The following is a 24,669-nucleotide window of genomic DNA, read 5'->3' as shown; positions in this document are numbered from 1 at the left end:
ATGGCACTGATCATCCACGAATCCCGCGCCCCCTCTCCCTCCCTCTCCGGCTTCAACTCGCCACTCTCCGAGCCGCCCGCCTTTAGACGGGCCGAGACGCCCTGCACCCCGGAAATGGACCTGACCCCCACCCAGTGTGTCATACGCAACATCCTCTCTATAGCGGTGGTGGAGCCGGAGGGTGGAGACGGAGGAGGAGGAGGTGGAGGAGGAGGAGGAGGTGGAGGAGGGCACACCTGTGGACACAGCCCCACGCCGAGCGAGGAGCAGCAGGAGCAGTTCAACAACACCGTGCTGAAGCTCCACGAGAATGACGGCGGCGGCTCGGGGAGGACAGAGGGGGAGGGGAACGGCGGCGGCGGGGAGTGCAGCGCGGTCAGGAGCCAGGCGGGCGACGCCAGGCTACAGTGCCAGTCCACCGGAGGGGGAGGAGGCTTCCTGGAGGGACTGTTTGGGTGTCTGAGGCCCGTCTGGACTATGATTGGAAAGGCCTACTCCACCGAGCACAAGCACAACCTGGAGGGTAAGGAGACGAGTCGACACACCGACGAACGCCCACAGACAGACAGGCACCACTTCCACCATTGTGTGTGTGTGTGTGTGTGTGTGTGTGTGTGTACGCACACACACAGTGGAACTAATGATTGCTTTTACTTTAGCCTATATTAGCACACCAAGAAAAGCAACCACCAGCTTGCCTTTAATTCCAGGCTGAAGCTTTGATATGGTAATTACGTGATTCTATCCTCCAATTTAATTACATTAACCAGTTGGTAGAGAAATTACTCCCACAAAAGCCATGTTGTAAACAAGCACTCTCTCTGACAGGAGAGACACACACACACACACACACACACACACACACACACACACACACACACGCACACACGCGTACACGCACGCACGCACACACGCACACAGAGAGAGAGAGAGAGAACACCTACTATTATTTTGCTCCCATCCTCTTCCCTGCCCCCACACTCTCCCTAGTGAAACCAGCTTGCCCGTGACGCTGTGTTGTTTATGTCTGCAGTCACTACAATGGTGCAGAGCTCCCCCGGGACCCCTCTGCCAAATCTGCTTCATGCATAATGTATGGCCACGCGCTGACCTGCGCACCTCTCATCTCTATTAACACAAACCTGGCACATGCGCGTGCGCACGCACGCGCACACACACTCACACGCATGCATGCATGCACACGCACACACAGAGAGCTGAGGACACGCACGTATGCGACCGTGGCACTAACGAGCATTGTACGCAACCACATAGATGTGCACTAGCACGCACGCACGCGTGTGCACACAGACACACACACACACACAGAGCATCACGTCGAGGAGGGTGGTGGCTGTTTCATACCTCTCTCTCTCTCTCGGCTGCTATTCCTCTGACGTTTTATCACCCAATTGACTCCAGCAGCAACCCCCCTCACCCCCCCTCCCCTCCCCTCCCCCTGCTCCATCTATATCTCCTTGTCGTCTTTCCCGTGCCTTTCATCCCTTCCCATTATCGCTCCGAGCCCATCTGCACCCGTTGCTGTCTCTCAGACAGTCCCACTATTAGCATGGGCATGGCATTATAGTATAATAGAGTGTAAACAAATACGGGGCTTTTAATGGAACATGTACACAGTAAAACCCTCCTCTGTGTTACAGTACTTTATCCATTTTGTAACGCAGAGACGGTAACCAAATCCATTTGGTTACAGTAGTACAGTCTCTGACGGTCTCCCACACCAGTGGAGACCGTAACTATACCTTAATTAACACGGAGGAGAGATAGACCAGCTGTCATCGTGACAGGATCACACAGTTATGAAATACCAGACAATTACAGAAAAAGATATACAAAAGTATAATGACAATAGAAAGAGTAGCACTAGTAGTACACGCACAGGAATAAAGAAAACAGAAGGAGATTTTGGGTCTTGTTGGCCTATCACACTTGGACTGCCTGGGATTTGGCTGTTGTAGGCTATGTGTTCACTGTTGTATACATTCAAAAGTAGTTAAAATGCACGAACAATATATCAATTATATATCAAGTATAGTATGACTATGAACAGTAGCATTCAGAGGTATACATACAGCCATGGTGTACATAAACAATCTATCTCCCATGCGTGTGGGTAAATAGTCATTCCACAGTGGATAATGAGGAATATATACAAAAGGATTGTACTGTGTGTAGACCGGAGCAGGATTCAGCTGCTCCGTTCGCTTTTCATTATTGATTCTAAAAAAAGAAAACGCAGGAGCTCTGTTTCTGTTAAATGTCTTAAATGTCTTAAAATGATTCCCGTTTATCAGATCAAAGACGACAGACGTGGGGAGGATGCTAAGGGCTTTACATATCTGATGTAGCCTGATGGAACGCCTTATGGGCTCATTAGAGGCACAAAACACAATCAATCGCCAGAGATCATTAATCATTCATATCGCCCTGATTAATATGATGGATGCATTTCCATCTCCACCTCCCGCGGTGCAGGACAGCAGTGGTGCGTCTGACCTGCCTGTCTGTCTGTCTGTCTGTCTGTCTGTCTGTCTGTCTGTCTGTCTGCCTGCCTGCCTGTCTGTCCTTCTTATTCCTTGGTGTCACGTTTTAATATTCAAATGTTACATTATGATAAAATCGTAGTGTTTTGACAATTATTTGGGGGCCGCTTACGATACCCTCCCGGCCCACCAGTGGGCCCCGGTCGGACCACAGGTTGAGAACCACTGCTCTAGTCTACAAAGTACAATTTATTCCATATACACCTAACGTTGGGCTCTCAAATCCCTTCTCCCACCTCAGTCCTTCCGCCCCCCTGCTGAGTGTTGGAATCATGTTTTGTGGCAGCCCCACAATGGTGCTAAGCAGGATTTAGGGGACTGAGCGAGTATTATCCACTGCAGATTAGAGCTCCCTGTCTGTCTACACGCGCGCACACACACACACACACACACACACACACACACACACACACACACACACACACACACACACACACACACACACACACACACACACACACACACACACACACACACACACACACACACACACACACACACACACGTCTCAGGTTGAGGTGCAGCTAGGGTTCAAGTACAGAACAGGGGTGTGTGTGTGTGTGTGTGTGTGTGTGTGTGTGTGTGTGTGTGTGTGTGTGTGTGTGTGTGTGTGTGTGTGTGTGTGTGTGTGTGTGTGTGTGTGTGTGTGTGTGTGTGTGTGTGTGTGTTACAGTTCATCCTGTAATTGCTTTACTGTACTGCACTGTTTTTAGCTATGACCACACACAACTAAGCCACTATCAGACAGTCAGTCTAAAATGTCAAGCACAAACCAAGAACTGGTTCAAAGCTGTTCATGAAGCTTGTTTGTAAATCTATCTGCCTACTAGACTTGTTTTAATGTATAAAACATTAATTTAACCACTAGAATCCTATATTCTTCGGTGACCGGGGTCCCTCAGGGGTCTGTACTTACATATTATATTTCTCATAAGATTTTGTGTTAAAACTGTTATGAAGGGGTAGCATTAGCTTCTTACTTGTTGGATTGTTTTTAATATATTTTGTGTTTTTACTAAACAAATAAAACTAAAGGAAGAAATAAGATTATGTTTAGGCGGTCCACAGTTCCTATATGTTTATTTTGTGGGGTCCCCAGTTAAAATACGATTGTTTCGGGCGGTCCCCAGTTAAAATACGATTGTTTTGGGTCGGTCCCCAGTTCAAATACGATTGTTTTGGGGCGGTCCCCCAGTTCAAATATGATTATTTTGGGGGGTCACCAGTTCAAATATGATTGTTTTGGGAGGGCCCCAGTTCAAATACGATAGTTTTGGGAGGTCTCCAGTTCAAATATGATTGTTTTGGGAGGTCCCCAGTTAAAATATGATTGTTTTGGGAGGTCCCCAGTTCAAATATGATTGTTGTGGGGGGTCCCCAGTTCAAATACGATTATTTTGGGGGTCCCCAGTTCAAATATGATTGTTTTGGGGGGTCCCCAGTTCAAATACGATTATTTTGGGGGTCCCCAGTTCAAATATGATTATTTTGGGGGGGGTCCCAGTTAAAATATGATTGTTTTGGGAGGTCCCCAGTTCAAATACGATTGTTTTGGGGGGTCCCCAGTTCAAATATGATTATTTTGGGGGGGTCCCAGTTAAAATATGATTGTTTTGGGAGGTCTCCAGTTCAAATACGATTGTTTTGGGAGGTCTCCAGTTCAAATACGATTGTTTTGGGAGGTCTCCAGTTCAAATACGATTGTTTTGGGAGGTCCCCAGTTCAAATATGAATATTGTGAAAGGTTGAGATCCACTAGGGTAAGACAGCCGCTGCTTGGCAGTGATGATAAAGTTATTTTAAGCAGACAGCATGGATTGGACACTAGATGCGCCGCCATCTTTATTGTAGGTCTGACATCGTTGAAATTAGCTCTCTCTGTCGGGAGAGACATAAAACCTACGGATTGTAACTGTAATGTATTTTTACAGCGTTGTGCCGAAGGGACCGGGCTGTCTAGAACAGGCTTTATCCCTATGCTTCTTAAGCCCACTGTTGCCAGATTTTGTGAGAGCTTGGTCTTGGTCTGCTTGGTCTCACACCCACATAGGGGGTCCCCAGCAAAATGACTTAATATAGCATCAAAATCAGCCACTCAGCCACCCTATATACAATACATCAATCGTCAAGCTCACTGCCATTCATTCCACTGTTATTTTGAAAAGAATCTTGGAAAATAAACGTGGAATATTTTATAACAACACAAATCGTATGTACTTTTGCCGAATGTTAGCCTAACATGCGCAGAATAGGGATGCTAGGGTTCAAGTGGTTTAGTAGTAGGCTATCAAGTAGCTATTCACGTACCAGTACCACTTCTCAGTACACAACTGTTGTATATCACAACAAACGGTATTCTAGTTATCCAGATAATTGCTAATGGCGAAATGTCTGAATTTAAGCCTTCTCAGTTTTACAGGGTAGCCACACTATTTTAGGATCATTCAGAAAATTTAAAAAATCTCTTTTTTTGCCAGCTGTTTACCCATCTCTCTAAATCGAGTGGCAAAGTTAGTTTAACGTTGAATGGAATCAGACTTTTCTGCTTGTATGGGCTGTCAAAGCCAGATTTATACAATGTTTTGCCACTCAGTAGGCGTTCCCGCATAACTTCTGGGTATGATGATGATATCACGTGCAATGTGCATACTATCTGATTCTATACCCCCTGCTAGCTCTCTCTCCTCTCTATATGCTGCACGCACACACGCACACGCACATGCACACGCACACACACACACTAACCTCTCCACCACCCCTGTCTTCTCTCCGCATCTCAGAGCTGTGGGAGGTGCCGTTTGAGGAGATCTCAGACCTGCAGTGGGTGGGCAGCGGGGCCCAGGGGGCCGTCTTCCTGGGCAAGCTGCACGGCAAGGAGGTGGCTGTGAAGAAAGTCAGAGACATCAAAGAGACAGACATCAAGCACTTACGCAAGCTCAAACACCCCAACATCATCACGTTCAAGTGAGTGCAGGATAGTCAGAGATCGATGCTAACTTTTTGTGTCCCCGTCCGCCTATAGGTTGTTACGCCACAAAGACTTGATTTGTAATTAACGCTTCTGCCCTTTATTGACTAGACATGTATGTGAACAACTCAGAGTTATTGGTGTGCCAAGTCTATATAGCCTTGCCTGGCTAAGTCTGCTGCTTGCTATGCATTTAAATCAAAGTAATTTATAACTTTGCACCATTGAGCCATCTCTCTTGCTCTCTCTCTCTCTCCCGTGCGTGTGTGCGTGCGTGCATGCGTGCGTGCGCGGACAGGTCCACTATGCTACTATAAAAAGGAGCGATTTGAAAATTGGAATCACTTGCCAATCAATTAACTCTGGCACTGCTCCCCTGAATCACTTCCCCGTCTCCACTCACAGCAGAGGCCAAATCACAAACCTACCACAGTCACCCGACAACCAACCGACAACCAATAAATCATATGGCGCGTCCCATCCTACTGAGTTATGGGACCGCAACCCACGACTACAGATCCCATAGCCTGGTGCAAAAATGCTTTTATGCAGCACTTTTGTGTATGATGAAGTAGTGCATTAAAACACTTTTTCTGCCGGGGAATTCTTCAACATAAAAAAGCCCCTCCCTTCCGTTCCCCTCCAAAAGCGGGAGGCATAATTTTCCATTCTTACCTCACGCTGGTCACGCTAAGGTCTCTCTAGAAGCGTTAATATTCCAAACGAGAGGCATGCTGAAGTCAGAAATGAAGACCTAACATTGTCCTTCTGGTCAAAACCATGGAGAGCTCCCTAGATTAGGAGTTACGAGCCATTCTTTTGGAGCCGTAAACAAGGAAGTGAATGGCAGTGTGCATGCGCGAAACAGCAAGGAGTACACTGCAGAAGGAGAGGCCAACCAAAAAATACAAAAATATATCAATAAAAAAGACCTAAAGACGCCTACACGTCCAAGGCACCTCATGGTTTTGATTCTAAAGACGTGTATACACATCCAAGGCATAATTAGTGTTAATTTAGGGAAACACTTCAAAACTTGAAACATGGAGATAGTTGGTCAGTGGCGATATATGCTAATTAGGCCTGTGCAATACTGTTGTCCCTCTCAGGTTTCCAGACGGTGGCTGTTCTGGTCCAGTGTTCCATATAGATCTGTTTGATTGGCTCTGCAGCAGATTTAAACGGGAAACACAAATAATGATAATGATAATGATAATGAAATCTGCTGCTGGACTAATCAAATGAAGCTATGGGGAAATTAATTTCTGGAAACCTGGGACTCCCGCTATGCACAGAGCCTATAGTTGAAACCTGGGAATCCCGCTATGCACAGAGCCTATAGTTGAAACCTGGGACTCCCACTATGCACAGAGCCTATAGTTGAAACCTGGGACTCCCCCTATGCACAGAGCCTATAGTTGAAACCTGGGACTCCCACTATGCACAGAGCCTATAGTTGAAACCTGGGACTCCCCCTATGCACAGAGCCTATAGTTGAAACCTGGGACTCCCCCTATGAACAGAGTCTATAGTTGAAACCTGGGACTCCCACTATGCACAGAGCCTATAGTTGAAACCTGGGACTCCCGCTATGCACAGAGCCTATAGTAGAAACCTGGGACTCCCACTATGCACAGAGCCTATAGTTGAAACCTGGGACTCCCCCTATGCACAGAGTCTATAGTTGAAACCTGGGACTCCCACTATGCACAGAGCCTATAGTTGAAACCTGGGACTCCCGCTATGCACAGAGCCTATAGTAGAAACCTGGGACTCCCACTATGAACAGAGCCTATAGTAGAAACCTGGGACTCCTGCTATGCACAGAGCCTATAGTTGAAACCTGGGACTCCCGCTATGCACAGAGCCTATAGTTGATCCATTGGTCAATGCACTGAGGACCAAAATCCATTTGAATGGATGAGGACGGGCAGATACATTGACAGTGACAGTCCACAAAAACAGCTATAATATAACTATAAACAGCTTAAATTTGGGGAAAGTGAAATATCTGCTTCCTCACATAATGTCAATGACCATGTCCATGTTCTCAGATCGGATGATCAACCCACTGATCGAGGATAGAATTAAAATGTGTTTTCTAATAATAATAATAATAATAGCACTGAAGAGAGCTTTCAAAACACTGACACACTGAAATGTCGGAAGAAAGCTTTTGAAATAAAAAAAATATTAATGACACATTTGAAAGAAATTAAGCAGCTTTTTGAAACATTGATTTTATATTGACATGGGAGATTGTAATCTTTACAACACTGTTCAGAAATGATTTGTCCACTTGTGCACGTATCTATTTTTAGGGGCAAAAGCGAGTGAAATATTCACACTGTAGAGCCCCTGACGGTATTTACTTAAGAGTAAGAGTCTACCAATGAAACTTATATATCTGTATGCACTGATTGAATGATTGATTTATTTGAGAGAAAATAGAAAACATTTGGCATGTTCATTGTACAACTTTTACTATGATGGTTTTTGCTATGTTTTTGGCTGTGTATGCATTCTGTAGCTCTGTTGTACTTTATTCTGTTCCACTCTTATCCCTGTGCTAATAAGCATTGTAGCATGCCAACTGCTGTACTAACATCCACCGTAACGCTCTGCTGTTTCAGGGCTATCTGTACCCAGGCTCCTTGTTACTGCTGTACTAACATCCACTGTAACGCTCTGCTGTTTCAGGGGTATCTGTACCCAGGCTCCTTGTTACTGTATCATCATGGAATACTGTGCCCAGGGTCAACTGTACGAGGTGCTGAGGGCGGGCAGGAAGATCACCCCTGCCCTCCTGATGGAGTGGGCCATGGGTATCGCAGGAGGAATGAACTACCTGCACCTTCACAAGATTATCCACCGAGACCTCAAGTCACCCAAGTGAGTCTCTCATTGGCACTGGTGGAATAAAGGCTCATACATAGTCTGGATTTTCGGTGGTTAGTTTACCACCGAACTATAACATGACGTCACGAGCCGCGGTGAAGAGCAAACCACCGCCACCGCTCCAGCCCTTCTCTCTGTTTTTACTCACCACCGCTCAACGATATTTCAGCTCCGGTGGTCAGCTCACCACCGGAGCGGTGGTCACCTCACCAACGAAAATTCAGACTATGAATAGGCCTTTAGTCTATAACCTGTGTTTCTACATCAGTGGTGCTAAATATTTCATGTCAAGGACCCCCAGAATTATGTGTATTTGGCCACCGACCCCCATTTGAAAATATGTTGTTACAGGGACCCTGACAGAAGCAAAGATTTGAGTTGAAATGTTCGCTGAATAGAAGAATATGTATTCAAAGATTTTCATGATTTTTTTGCCGCGCTACGAGCTTGTAGGTCAATAGCATAACATAACATAATGCTTAAAACACCAAAAGGGGTTCCCGTCCAAAATGGGTTAATATATCCATCCGTCCATAGGTTGTTCTTTTGATCATACATCTGGCCTAAATATCATGCATGTTCCTTTTTCTTTCAATTCTTTGCTTACAGCATGCTGATCACCTACGATGACGCAGTGAAGATCTCTGATTTCGGTACATCCAAGGAGCTTAGTGACAAAAGCACCAAGATGTCCTTTGCTGGTACGGTGGCCTGGATGGCTCCAGAGGTCATACGCAATGAGCCTGTCTCAGAGAAGGTGGATATTTGGTAAGCATCAACCCCCCTTCTTTAATTACTTTCCAACCTGCTGTCCCTATTTTGGGCCTATCATAACCTGCAAAACATTTATGATGCGACACGTGGGCTTGTAGATCTGATATTTTTTGGCTGTTGCTGTTGTCAAAATATTGATTTGCTATTTTATATGACAAAGGTTTACATGGTAAAACTGCTTTTTTTTTTCTTCTCCAAATTTTCTCCCCAAGATTAGTGTAATCTCTCATTAAATCAACATAGGATCCCATTAGTTATACTTTACTATACAGTTTGCTATCCTATTACCAGAAAAATCTATGTGGTATTATGTACAATATCTCATTACATGAAATCGTATAGGCCCACTGCCCTATCAGATGGGTTGCCCTGAGTTTAGCACTAATCTCCTCTCTCTCTCTCTCTCTCTCTCTCTCTCTCTCTCGAAAAGGCACGCTGGCTAATTTAATAATTGATTCACCAGATGCTGCAGTGCTCAGGAGAGGCTGGAGTAACCTTCCAAGCCTGCAGTGGGTTTGGCCACGGGCCAGCAGTGCATTAGCAGAGATGTGAAAATAGGATTAAAAAGCTTTTGATGTAGGAAAAGAAAATAAGAGAGGGTGTATAGAATTTTAGTTTAAATGTATGTACATTACTGTACAGTGTCAGAGAGAGGGAGAAAGAGGTTCTGGTCGGGTATTTTGTACTGCATGTTGTTCATTTAATTTTTGTACTAACATTCTGTGACAGCTCTACCAGAGTCCTGGATAATCCTGGAAACTAATGTATACCATAATTTATATCAATATGACATAACTCAATGATTTAAATACATCCTGTAAGTTGACTACATGTAACCTTATTTTATTCAACCTAAAATAAAACTAAAGCCTATAGCTCCGTCGCACCCTCATAAACTGAATCGTACTTCCTCCTACTTCCTAATCGGTTTTCTGTTCTGGTGGCAGAATTGGCGAACTGGAAGTTATCATTCATTCTTAAATGAATTGAATGAAAGTTGAATGAAAGTTGACCCCAGGGTCAGGTCAGGTCAGTACATCAGTTGGGACATTGACTATTCTAGTTGACCCCAGGGTCTGGAAACAAGAACCATTTCTAAAGACTAGTAGTTCTCAAAGTGGGGGTCCTGGGACCCCTAAGGGTCCTTGTGGGGGTTACAAGGGCTCCCCAGCAAAATGAATAGCGGCACCAAAAAGAAAAGAGAGAAAAAGAGAATGAAAACATTGAAACATGTAAAAAACTAAAACACGACACAAATCTTCGGTGGGTCCCTGGGACAAGTTATTTTCAAATGGGCATCAACTCAGTGGCCTAATAATCAGTTCGGGGGTCCTTGACATGAAAAAGTTTGAGAACCACTGCAATACACAACAGTAAGATATACTACCAGCTAGTAGTGCCCACGTTATAGTATTTCCCAGCTCAGCACCAATAACTCAACTCTCCTGATTAAAAATTGAAGGACAAAATGAGCTGAGGCAGCAGAATGGGATCCGTGCGCCAATGAACATTCTCTCACTCTGTCATTCTGTAAGCCACATGCACTCCATTTCTCTCACATTAGAGCAGTGCTGTCTGGGGACCCCCAGGGGTCCTTGAAGCGCTTCCAACATGAGCTAATAGCATCAGTTTAACCACTTTATGTTTAGCAATTTATTTCTTTTTTATATGAAACATTTGAAATAATGTATACATTTTAAGTTACACTAAATGATCCCTTCTGGGGTTCCCTGGCACAAAATCCTTTCTGATGGACGTCCGTGGCCAATTCGGGGGTCCTTGACATGAAAATCTTTGAGAACATTGCGCATATATTTCCAATGCAACCAACAGCAAACCGATGCGAAATTAAATTACATGCATTGGTCTCTGTACTGTTAGAAAAGACCAAATCAATCGGAGTGAGTCACCAGTTAAATTATTGATGGATCCTTTACTGTACAGTGGTGGTGCAACATAATACCCATTAACAACCATCCATCATCTTTCTGACATCCATTAGGTCGTCTGCATACTGTAATAGATGTAGTACCGTACCACACGACCCCATGAAAACACAGAGGAAAGTTATGCCCCTCTATGAATGCTAAGCAAGGAGATGAAGAAACCGTAAACACGCACGTTAACACACACACACACACACACACACACACACACACACACACACACTGTGTGCAATGCTGTTGGCACCTACTGTATACGTGAGGTGGGTCACCATGGCGATTCATCAACAAACCTTCCATAGTTACCGTCCCATGATGGGCCTGCAATGCATCACAGGTCCCCATGCAGACCAACAGTGATAGATAGAGCTGTGGAACAGTGGCCATTTCAGGACATCTTCAGCCACCACACCTACTGTAGATGGTGTTGTGTTAACTGCCTGTCACGGTTCAAGTCAGGAGAGCTTGCAGGACCCAAATGCAGGAGGAGGCAGAGCAGGTCATTTCAAAAAGCTTAATGACTCAAAAGAACTATAGAATACAAACAAAAACACTGGAAACACAAAGGTGTCAAGACAAGACACACGCAACATACCACAATGAACTAACAAGGAAACACTGGGATCAGGGGGGGTATAAATACACAAGGACACAGCCGGTGAACAACACTGGGATAGGCTGGGGAACTAACAGGACAAGGTGGAAACACTAGGCTAATCACAGTACAGGTTGACAAGGCAGGCAAACAGTAACAAGGCAGACAGGAAACACTAGGAACAATTCTACAAAATAAAAGCACACAAAGTAAGGCAAAACTCAAACAGGAACTAGGAAAACAAAAACACAATACTTCATATAAGTATAATATAAATCAGAGGAACACAACAGAAAAGTAAAACACCAACCATAACTGGAAAACATGAAAACCAACACATGTCACGGATCCTGACACTGCCTGTTTACTGTAATGGCCTATTCATACTCCAGTTTTAGGTGATAGGGTGACCGGTTAGTAAAAACAGAGAGATGTGTTTGCGTGAGCGGTGACCACTGTGGCGTGACGTCAGATTAGTTTTCGGTGGTCACCTTCTCACCTAAAACTGGAGTATGAATAGGCCTTAAGAAGTGGAAGGGGAAATCACCTTATTTGGAGTAAACGACTATTGTAGATAGATACTATCTATTCTATTGTTCATTCTGTCGGGTAGATACTTTAGGTGACCATGAATTATGCATTATATCATGCGGCTTGTTATTGCATTTCCAGCCTATATCCTTGGCACTAATCAGATCTCATACAGTAGCATAATTGCCTAAAGTCATTTTTGGCCAAATTCACATTTCTGCTTAACTCTAATCTCTTAACGCTGCTGCTTCAGTGTGCGTCATTGCCTTGGTCCTTATCTTATCAGAACGCTTGTTACATTCCAAAATGACTTATTCAGAAAGTGCTTTTAAATCAACTCTTTGACATGTGGAAATTATTTTTGAATGCAAGCAGTCTGGTAGGATGAGGACATAGGGTGAATCAGCAGTGTTAGGACAGTAGAGTTAGGCAGAAATAAATAAAGGCAGACAAACATTACTAGTTTTTTGCTCATGGTTGCCTAAGTCACCTAGAGATCAGTGGTTCCCAAACGTTTTGAGAGAGAGTTTGACTTGCTTGGGACCCAAACTAGTAAAAATAGCAGATCTACAAGCACACATCATGGAATTTCCTAGATTAATGTTTGTTTTAAAATTCATTAAAAAAAACCTATATTTGTTCAAGTGTAGGAAAAGAAAATGGGATTTTTACTCAAGTCGTGACCCATACAAATTGGTCCATGACCCACAAATTATTTTCATTTTTCATTTTTCTTCTATCCTGAAAACCTTAAAAATATTACTTTCTTAGGCTAATGACAATCAATTACCAGATATATAGTATGATGGTGTCGCATTCACTTGCCGAAAATGTGTTTCATCACGATGGAATACCCGCTCGCCAAAAATACATTTTCTGTGGAAAATAGATAAGAAGAAGGCATAATGTTATAGCTTAACATGGTATGCATATGTTTGACAAACAGCAACTCTCACATGAAAGATTCCTCATACATGACCAGGTCAAAACTCTCCACATTAAAAACAGGAGTAAAAGTTGAAAGGCTGCATTCCTGAGGCTGAGGTACTAAACTCTGGGACAAATATTCTACTGGTTCACAACCTATTTCTCTGAACTTTTGAATCATGTTGTAGATTTTATATACGGCAATAATGTATCTTGGAAATTCTTTATATCTTATTCTAATGTCTTTATTGTATCTTATATAGGTAGAGGCCTCATATAAGCCCCCTCCTTCTTGCCTCCTCCTGGCACTTTCCCTTTTTTTAATTTTTTGTATGCTTTATTGTATTGTTTGTTCTGTACTGTGCTAAATAAAATCAAATAAAATCAAATGTCACGTCTGGCCAATTGGTTGTAAACGGCTAATGGTCCCTCCCGGAACATCTCTGTGCAGGTCGTTTGGGGTGGTGCTGTGGGAGATGTTGACAGGAGAGGTGCCCTACAAAGATGTTGACTCATCGGCCATCATCTGGGGAGTGGGCAACAACAGCCTGTCCCTGCCTATCCCCGACAGCTGTCCAGACGGATTCAAGATCTTGCTACGACAATGCTGGTGAGTGGGAGGAGACAGAAGAAAGGGTGACTTGGTGGGAAAAGGGAGTGAAAATGTCAAGATCTGTGGAGAAAACAACAGGATCAATACAGAGAGACAAGAATGTCTTATAAAGTATACGATACGGTATACATAATTATCGTTTTGTATATTACATACGGTTTATAAATATTTTGTATACACGTTTTGTATTAATTATTTGTCTTTGGTTAGTATTTTTGTTATTTCCTTTCATGTGAATTATAAACAGTTTGACCTTGATTTGAAAAAAGAAACGTTTGACTTTGAGTTTGGGGGTAGAGCGCACAGTGAAATACATCCCTCCCCCTGTTCTGCATTCTGCATGTGTTACTTACTGACAACAACAAAAAACACCTTTTCTGCCGACAGGAGCAGCAAACCCAGAAACAGACCCTCATTCCGACAGATTCTCTTACATTTGGACATTGCTGCTGCAGACATTATGTCCACGCCGCAAGAGACCTACTTCAATGCTCAGGTTGGTGACTCCCGTTTCTTGCACATCACATCATAACAGAATAGGGCAACATTCCCAAACATAACCACAGTCAACAAAGTATATAGGGGTTTAAGTGGTTAAGTAACATCTCCCGACAGGGACTGCTGTTACGGGTACATATTTGGCTCCATTTGGGGACCCCCAGAGGTCCTTGATGGAGTTCCAGGGGTCCCCTATAGCTAAATGATAGTTTGAACCCAAATGGACCCTTATGGGTCTGTAACTCTGAGAGTGTACAAATGGAACCAAAGGGACCCGGTCCATTTGGTTCCATTTGCACACTCTCAGAGTTAAAGTAACATTGATTTTACAATATAAATTGAGGGTCCCAGAGATAGAAATGCCATTCAATGAGGTTCTGTAGCCTAATGCATGACAAACTGGGGGTCCTTGAAATTAAACCGGTTGAGAATCTCTGCTAGAGCTGTAAAACTCTTCTCTTATGGGGGTCCCTGGCATATCTTTTCAAATGGGGGGTCCGCGGGGGTAATTAGTGTCAATTTGGGGGTCCTTGACATGAAAAAGTTTGGGAACCACTGGTCTAATGTATATCAAACTGGGGGTTCTTCAAATGAAAGGGAATCACAACTAACACACCCGTTGTGGTGTGTATATATATATATAGCTCCCCCTGTTCTCCAATCAGCCTGCTGTCTACCGCTACAAGATTTATCAGGCTAATAAAAGACTCACCGCTGAAGGACGAGGGCCTCGGAGATGTACATGTACAGTACATGTGGAGGACACGCATGTCATTACTCAGGCATCCATGTAGAACCACACATACACACGCCCACTGCGATGCAGGGGCGACACATGCGCATGCTCACACACCAAACGTATTCACATATAATCAAGCTCGCAGACAGACCATGCGCAAACTTGCGCACGCGCTCACATGTATTCTGCAGACACCCGCGTGCATGTACGCGCGTGCTACTACAAACTATCAGTGCTTCGTGCATTTCCTCTGCTTGCAGCAAAACCACTGTCCCTTCACTTGATTATAGCTAATGACGCAAAACACAAATCATTCCTCCTCCCTTCCCCCTGTCTGCCGCGCGGTCCTTCTACCCCATCCAATCCCTGTTCTCCTCGTGTAACCGACCCCCCCCCCCTGCCCTCCACCACACCACTTTTATTCCCTGCTCCCCCTATAATGGATTTTTCTTGTGACGTTAGTGAGAAGTATTTTCTGGGGAGAGGGGAGTATATTGATTATTTTAATGGTGGAGCGCAGAGGAACGAGAGACAGAAAGAGAACGAGTGAGAGGAGGGGTAGAGGAAGGCAGAGAGGGGGATAGGAGAGTGCTCACAAAGTCCATTAGCTTGATAAGAAGAGCAGAACACACACGCACACATGCGCGCGCATGCACACGCACACAGACACACACACACACACACACACACACACCTAAACCCCTTTATCCTTTGATTTGACAGCTAACAGCTAACGGCTGTCACGCTCCACTGTGTTCCACAAAATGCCCACACAGCAGTTTTTGGTGTTTGTGTGTGTTGTGTCAGTTCATGCCATGCAGTATCTCGGCTTGTCTTCCCAAAGCTATGATGTCTTTGGTCTGATTGACACGCAGGCCTCATTTGCACAGCAGATGCATTTACCCAGGCCATTCTGAGGTGTATTGTACTGTACTGTCATCTGTCTTTTCTGAAGTGCTGCTATAAGGAGAATAGAAAATTTATATTAGTTTGTAGTATCAACCTACCAATTGTAGACCAACCACCCTTATGGCTAATGTATATATACTCCATCGGACAACGGTGTCCCGTTAGGGCTGGGCGATATGACCAAAATCTCATATCCTGATATAGCTCATCTTACAGTATATCTCGATAACGACATACTGTACATCCAATCCAATCCAACTGTATTCATAGAGCACATTTAAAAACAACAGAGTTGACCAAAGTGCTTTACATAACATAACAAAAACACAAATAAAAGTGCACAAAATCGTCAAAGATAAAAACACATAGGCCGATTATAGAGATCTGAAAATATATGGAAGTGCTAGTCTGGCCAATTTTCTCAGGCCAAGTACAAGTAATTACTGTTGTTGTGTATACTTGCCAATACAGAGGACAAAATAGGAAAAGAACACTTATGCCATATGATATCACAATAGTACAATATCCCAAATCACAGACGAGATCTAGTCTAATGACATGGATATAATGTTGATGCACTGACCATGCACAGACAGGCATAATGGTCCCATGCCAAAAACAGCATACCATCTAAATTAGAAGCTCACAGCGCTTGTAAGCTTGTAGATCAACTATTTTCATACAGTCGGGACACACACATACAACAAATCAGGATTTATAATCATCAACAACACGCAGAGCAAATGCTATTGTCGCTTGTATATTTTTTTAAATAATCTCCCCCTGAAACCTTTGAATATGATGTGCTGCTGGTTTGCTATAGCTTTGTCTTGATGATGGCTATATCTGCTCTGCTGTGTTTTTTTCACCATGCAGGCAGAGTGGAGAGAAGAGGTGAGGATCCATTTTGAGAAGATTAAATCTGATGGGACGTGCCTCCACAGGCTGGACGAGGAACTGATCATACGACGCAGAGAAGAACTCAGGTCAGGAAACACAACTATCCAACCAGGGACCCATAAAGGGGACACAATAAAACATGATATACAGTCAAATCTTATAAGGTTAATTATGTTACAGTTTCAGTGTCTATGTGTCAAGATACTATAGGTTCTGTGTCCATTTCTTAAAGTTGAGATTTGTGGTTATTGTTTCTATAACACTGATATCATAAAAACACCCTGAATATATAAAATACCATCTACTGTTTTGTCTACTTGCGCAAGCTAATTCATCATAACGTTATCAAATAATAGTGTTCTTGACCAAAGCGTTGCTCCGCGTTGGTCCATGGAACCAACATTCGTACATTTGTATTTTGTACACTAACAGGGGTCTAATTAACAGTGAGGATTTCACAGTGTAGACTGGGGTCCCAGAGATAACAAATTGTATCAAATGGGGCTAATGCATATTGAACTGGGGGTCCGTGAAAAAAGGTTTGAGAATCATTGAAAAACACAACTCCGTAAAAAATGCATGTACTGACAGTACTGTACATACAGTATATGGGTGTGTGTTGACTGTACATGTCCTGTGCACGCAGACATGCGCTGGACATCCGGGAGCACTATGAGAGGAAGCTGGAGAGAGCCAACAACCTCTACATGGAACTGAATGCTGTCATGCTTCAGCTGGAACTCAAAGAGAAAGAACTGTTCAAGTATGGATGCTTCTTAACTTACAGCCTAAAGCCTGATTTATACTTATTTTCAGCACACAATGAGGTAGTGTGCAAAAGAATGACACTTCATGACACCTCGTGAGCTTGTAGATATGCCAATTTCAGCATGCTGCCCTGCCGTACGACAGTATAAATTCACTTGAAAATGTACAGTATTCTTTTCGACAAGCGAGACCGTCGTTCACTCCAGACTGGAAGTCAGTTTAAACCACAGCTCACTAACATGTGAATAGAAGTCAGTAGAAATATGTGGACATGGCAGCCAAATTATCTCACCAAACTAATTTTCAAACTGCTTAGTTCTGTCCTTAAATACGAGAATATGAGGTAATGCAGTGGTGGCGCCAGTGGATTTTTATTGGGTGTGCTGAGGGGGAGCTTGAGTATTAATTGGGGTTGCTACAGAATTGGGGTTGCCACACACACACACACACACACACACACACACACACACACACAGACACGCACGCACGCACGCACGCGCGCGCACGCACACACACACACACACACACACACACACACACACACACACACACACACACACACACACACACACACACACACACACACACACACACACACACACACACACACACACACACACACACACACACACACACACACACACACACACACACACACACACACACAATTATGTGAGACACCAAAATGCGTGTACGTGTGCAAACCCCATATCTGCAGTAGGGCTGTCATGTTTCCCCAAGAATAAAGTTCAAACTAATTTATCCAAAGTTAAAGAGAAGTCGTTTGAAGTAAATCAATATTACGTAATCAGAATCTATCATATAAACAGGCATGGCAAGGCAAGACAATTTTGTTTGTATAATTTTCAACATAAAGGGAATTCAAAGTGCTTTACACAAAACATCAAGCAAAGGACGCACAATTATAAAATGACATTAAGATCCATAAAGCAAAAAAGTTAAAAAAAAATACAATTACAGTGCAGAAGACAAAGAAAAAGGAAAAATAACTCAATCAAAGGCAGCAGCAAACAGAAAGGTCTTACGTTGTGATTTAAAAGAAATAAGAGTGGCAGTACTGCAGTTTTGTTCCAGATAGTAGATACTGTATGTAGTGCATACAAACTAAATTTCCTCTTTTTATTTTAGCCAATTATTTTAATCAAGCAATCCCACAACAATTATTGTCATAATTAGGTACTTTATTGACACTGGAGCACCTGAGAGTGAAAAGGTGAAAGCGAGAGAGGGAGGTCAGGGAACATACCGTACCATGTCATACTCATATAAGAACTGTGTTTGGAGAAAATGTATTTATTTTCTTACTCTTTGGATAAATTACTAGTACTTTTTCATCATCAGGTGATGATGCTTCATATTCATATGAGTAAAATCACTGTGGTCATTTGTTTCTTTTTGGAACACAGTTCTTATATGCCACGATGCTATTGAGACCCTAAAGTATTTTCAATGACAAACATAAAGCCCAAACCACACCAAGGGGTCGCCATGCAATTCCTTGCAACCAAACGGTTGCAAGTAGACCCATGTAGAGGCATGTAGTTGCAAGCAACCATTTAATTGAACCAATTAAATCAGTTGCGTCGGCATGCGCCACCATGCGCCGACGCATTTCTTTGTTTGGCATTTGTTGTAGATGTAAACAAATCAATCCAAGCACAGTTACTTAGAATAGAGGGTGGTTAAGTAAGTGTTGTCGGTGTGTTGTGTGTGTCTCTCAGGAGGGAGCAGTCTCTGGATAAGAAGTACCCCGGCTGCTTCAATAAGCACCACAGCTCCCGACAGGGAGCCTCGTCCAACTCCATGGAGAAACTCATGAAGAAACGCAACGTACCTCAGAAACTGCCGTCACACAGTAAGAGGTGAGATAACAAGGAGTTCAAGATTAAAGACGAAAGATTCGACTTTATTGTCACATCACAGGGTTTATGTGTAAAAAGAAAAGTGTGTGAACAAATTCTACTTCTCTGTTGTACCAGCTCTGCTCATTATTTACGGTTTGAAAGTAGAAAGAAAGGGGTAAACAAGGAAAACAGGTCATAAAAGTATGTCAAATACGGTATCCTAATATAATAAGAGCAATTTCAGTATAAGGTGCATGGTTAGAAATAAAAAACGAGAGAGAGAGAGAGAGAGAGAGAGAGAGAGCAAGGATAGAGAGAGGTAGGGAAAGTACAGGGAGAGGGAGCATCACCACAGTTCTAGGAAAGCCACACTGTGATTGGCCAGTAGTCTTAAGAGCTGCGTTGAAAACACAGGTGTCAAGACACTGGCGTTAGTGGCGAACAGCACTTCCACTCTGCAAACGTCACAGTCTATGACTCGGTCACCTGACCTGGCGCACAAAGTTGTGCGCTCCGTGGACACAAATTAATTTGCATTGTGGGCGTGGAATTATCTCAATTGTAATTATTGTATTAATCAGTGATTTTTGATGTTGTTTAATGTCTCGTTGCTGTTTGTAAGGTTTAGGTGTCACAGTAAACTTTGATTGAACCTTTGATAGTGTTATGTCATCTTGACTATTGCTCTATTTTGAACCGAAATCCCATTGTTCTGATATGAGATCATATGTAGTGTAGGGAAAATGGGATCAGAACAATGGGATTCAGGTAAGAAAATCTGCAAAAGTTCCCTTTAATGGCTAAGCCCAATTGGTGTGCATCTCATATGTACTCACCCTTCTTGCATCACTATCCAATCTCTTCTCATTCCAGGCCAGACTTACTGAAGTCAGAGGTCATCCTTCCCAAGCTGGACTCTTCCATGACTCAGGTCACCATCCCCACCAAGGGCTCCACGTCCCCCGGACGCTCACGGAGGGGGAAGCCACGCTACCGCAAGGCGGGCAAAGGCAGCAGCGGGGACTTGGCTCAGCTGAAAGCCACACTCTCCAATACATTAGCTCTGGTGAACACTACCTCCTCTGTCCCCACTCCCAGCAACAAGCAGCACCTGGACCCCAGCGCGGCCCTCCGCGGCTTGCAGCACGACCTCCTGCTCAAGAAGATGTCCTCATCCAGCCCCGACCTCATCTCCACCACCTTGGAGGCAGAGGGCCGCAGGAAGGGACAGGCCAGGCCAGGGCTGGAGAGGGGAGGCAGCCAGAGCGCGTCCGCGGGACTCGGGGCCTCCGGCGCCGGAGACCAAGGGACAGAGAGAGACGCGACGGACGTGGGCGTCGGGTGTGCCGACGACCTCACGGAGACTCCTCCACGCAGTGACACGCCCAGCGAAGACGCGGCGTCCATTCCGTTCTCCAGCAGCCCCGATTCGCCGTGCGGGAGGGGGGCGGCCGTGGGGAGGGGGGCGGTGCTCGGAACCCGCCGCGTGTCCCAGGATGGCGAGGAGAAGGAGGAAGCGACTGGGATCATGCGCTCGCCCAGAAGTCAACGCCTAACGCCCGCAGCGCTGCTCTACAGGGCGGCGGTCACACGCAGCCAGGTGACATTTCAGTTAATCTGCTTTTAAGCCCCGGTTCCCCAAAACAACTCAAGTTCTTGGTTTTATACACGGGAGCAAACGATTATCTTCAAAGTGACATTTTGCTTGGATAAGGCAAATGCCTATAATATAGGCATTTGGCAGACAATCTTATCCAATGCTATTTAAGTGTGCCATTTAGTTGTCAGTACCAATTGGCTTACACACCAGTTGTTTTGCTGGCAGAGTCCTGTCTGTATGCTGAGTGTTGTGGATAAAACACAGTGATGGTTCTGAAAGCGTTTCTCCAAAGCATCAGAATATTATTATTATTTAATGGAAAGGACGAACGATTACTGCTTTCAGGGGGTGTAATCACGGACTATCTAATTCTAATGGGTGCATGTTGAAACTGATTGGTTGGTTCTCTGCAGAGACGCGGCCTATCGTCGGAGGAGGAAGAAGGGGAAGTGGACAGCGAAGTGGAGTTGCCAAGGAGACGGTGAGTTCTATTGACACACTTCCATGACCAATATATGCTGTATACCTGTTATTCAATAAACACACAGCATGCTACCGTCTCCTCCTTACCCACCCTATAGGCTTGGTAACGTTCTAATAGTCACATATATAGTCAAGTAGTACATTCTATAGTTCTGTTAATGCCAATTCTTAACGCTTTGCCGAAAATGTATGATCTACAACCTCACAAGGCATCGTATCGCAAAGAGTTGTGAGGTTGTACATCGCCTATCTTTGGTCGGCGACTAAAACTACATCTACATGTCTTTTCATTAAAGGTGGTTTAAGACAAGTGATACTTTTGATGAAAATAAGTGTTAAATAGCTCTACATTCTGATAGTTATCATTGTTATTTTTTTCCCAGTAATGACTCTGCCTGCTCTTTATTAAACCAAAAATACCTTTTGAGGACGGGATACCAATTTCACCCCATCAGGAGAGAGAACTCTAGATTACAGAATAAACTATAATAAAGTGAAATTCAAACTGATCTCTCTGCCGACTGGATGAAATTGGAAAGACAGGAAGACCACTGTTATTGAACAAATACTACTGTTTATATAGTAACGATTACCATCTCAGAATACAGGGCTGTTATTAACTTGTTAACATAAATAATACCACAGCTCCTTTGACTGTTTCGTGTTCCACCTCCCCCCCCCTGTCCACCAGGCGCCCCGTGAGCATGACAAAGTGCCAGTCCCTGTCCACCTTCAGCTCAGAGAACCTGTCCGTCTCGGACGGCGAGGAGGGCAACACCACGGACCACTCACACAGCGGCACGCCCGACGTGGTCAGCACCAACACGGACGAGCGCCTGGACGACAAGAGCGACGACCTGCTCTCCCAGGGCTCCGAGATCCCCGCCGACCCCGCCGAGACGGCGCGGCTGGCGGCCGAGCCCGATGGCCTCTCCGAGAAGGAGGCGGCCGTGCAGCAGGTCAAGACCCAGCTCAACACCACCGACCACAACAACTATGAGGTAAGACCCAGCTCAACACCACCGACCACAACAACTATGAGGTAAGACCCCGCTCAACACCACCGACCACAACAGCTATGAGGTAAGACCCAGCTCAACACCACCGACCACAACAACTATGAGGTAAGACCCAGCTCAACACCACCGACCACAACAACTATGAGGTAAGACCCCGCTCAACACCACCGACCACAACAACTATGAGGTAAGACCCAGCTCAACACCACCGACCACAACAACTATGAGGTAAGACCCCGCTCAACACCACCGACCACAACAACTATGAGGTAAGACCCAGCTCAACACCACCGACCACAACAAACTATGAGGTAAGACCCAGCTCAACACCACCGACCACAGCAACTATGAGGTAAGACCCAGCTCAACACCACCGACCACAACAGCTATGAGGTAAGACCCAGCTCAACACCACCGACCACAACAACTATGAGGTAGTTGTGGTCGATGAAGACGACAGTAACCGTCCGCCACGTAGGTTAAGCAAATAATGGAGACGCAGGTTGATAATGTCTTATCGACAAATAGACACAAAAAGACTATAATAGATATTTTTATAATCAGTGAACATAGTTGACACAACACATTGCGTTGTGGTGTGTTGAGCTTGTAGAATCTACAATGTAGATCGACTATTTTTGGTATAAATATAAATACGAGGCAAGGGTTTGAAATAATCGTGATATTGATTTGATCGGATCAGATTTTACATAAAAAATACTCAAAGGGATTCATGACCTATATCACAATAATAATATTGGATTATAACGTAATCAATGTGTTGGTGGGCTGATTTGAGTTACTTTGTGTTGCTAGGTAACTTGCCTTATAACAATCAGAACCTTAAAAGTGTATGTACTGTAGAGCTATGAAACACACAATCAATCTCCATGCTATCTAACTCGTGGTTCTCAAAGTGGGGTGACCCTCGGGGGTTGCTTGAGGGGTTTCCAAATGAACCTTACGGGAGTGTGTACAAATGGAACCGGGTCCATTTGGTTCCATTTGTACACACTCAAAGTTATGGGAGTCTTTGAAATTAAAACGTTTGAGAGCCACTGCTCCACGTCAAACAAACCATACTATTTTCTCTGAAACAGGGCGTGTATGATGATTCAGACTGCGACAGTGCTGAGCTGGATCACTCAGGCAGCGTAGAGGCCAGCCGTCCTCCCAACAACTGGTGAAAACTCGGCCCAAACCAGACCTACCAGACCCCCAGTCTCCGACCACTGAATGGACCTCTCTATTTCACAGGCATCGAAGCCCTTTACCGTGATGTGAAATGGAGGCACCAAATGAAGATCAACAGGAAAGAAATCCGGATTATTTTTGATTTGAAGTTAGAGTGGGAGTGTTTAGGCCAAAAGCTTGAATCCCTGAGAAAATTACACTGGGAAAATCCCTTCCCTGGATAGGAATGCGTTAAGGGGATGTAAAACTGAACCCCCTTTAGTAGCCAGAGGGGCCAAGATCGACCTCCTTATTCTATGCCCCACTTCCCTAAACCCAGCTTTGCAAAAATGCATCACCCCAGCACACCTCACTGACAGACAGGAGGCCTCCGTTGAATCAGATCTCACCTTTCCTTCATTCATGTCACTTGTTTAACATAAGTTTATAATTTCCTTGTTTCCCACGTCACATATTTGTGTAAAGATGTCTCCTTCAGTAGTGTTACGAAATCCTGTCAGCATTTCTGGGATGGCCCCTGATGTTGCTGCTTGCACTTAGTGATTATTGTGTTATAGAGCATTTCCTACCAAAATGTTATGCACTGGCTCTTATTTATCATTAATTTATGAAGTTATTTTAGAGTATTAGAAACAAAAGCAGACACACACACACACACACAGTTTACATTTTTCTTTTGGGTTTAAAGTTTACATTTATATTGTATTTATGTTTGCATCAGGGATTATGTTGTCATTTTTTACAACCTGTGTTTTATTATCAGTGTAAATACCTGACATTGTAAAAGGAACACTTTCTTTTTTTTTATGTGAGACTTTATAATTTTATGGTGCTGATGTTATCGACTAGATGGCGCTACTGTATTTGACCACAAAGAGCTT

At 44.1% G+C, this 24,669-nt stretch overlaps 1 protein-coding gene across 1 annotated transcript; it reads left to right on the top strand.

Annotated features, from left to right (window-relative positions):
- LOC308322791 (mitogen-activated protein kinase kinase kinase 12-like) lies at positions 1-23,781 on the top strand (the record flags this gene model as incomplete). Its single annotated transcript, XM_080774244.1, has 13 exons — positions 1-523; positions 5,345-5,528; positions 8,233-8,424; positions 9,040-9,198; positions 13,652-13,810; positions 14,201-14,309; positions 16,836-16,945; positions 17,506-17,622; positions 19,370-19,510; positions 20,366-21,092; positions 21,506-21,573; positions 22,267-22,576; positions 23,695-23,781. The coding sequence occupies 13 exons, from the start codon at positions 1-3 to the stop codon at positions 23,779-23,781; spliced, it is 2,886 nt and encodes a 961-aa protein (XP_080630370.1).
- Positions 23,782-24,669: the final 888 nt, after the last annotated feature.

This window comes from Protomyctophum bolini (assembly GCF_963924005.1).
Source record: "Protomyctophum bolini genome assembly, chromosome: 2".
Taxonomy (NCBI): Eukaryota; Metazoa; Chordata; class Actinopteri; order Myctophiformes; family Myctophidae; genus Protomyctophum; species Protomyctophum bolini.
Note: the sequence above shows the minus strand (reverse complement) of the source record. Positions and strands in the feature narration are given on the sequence as shown.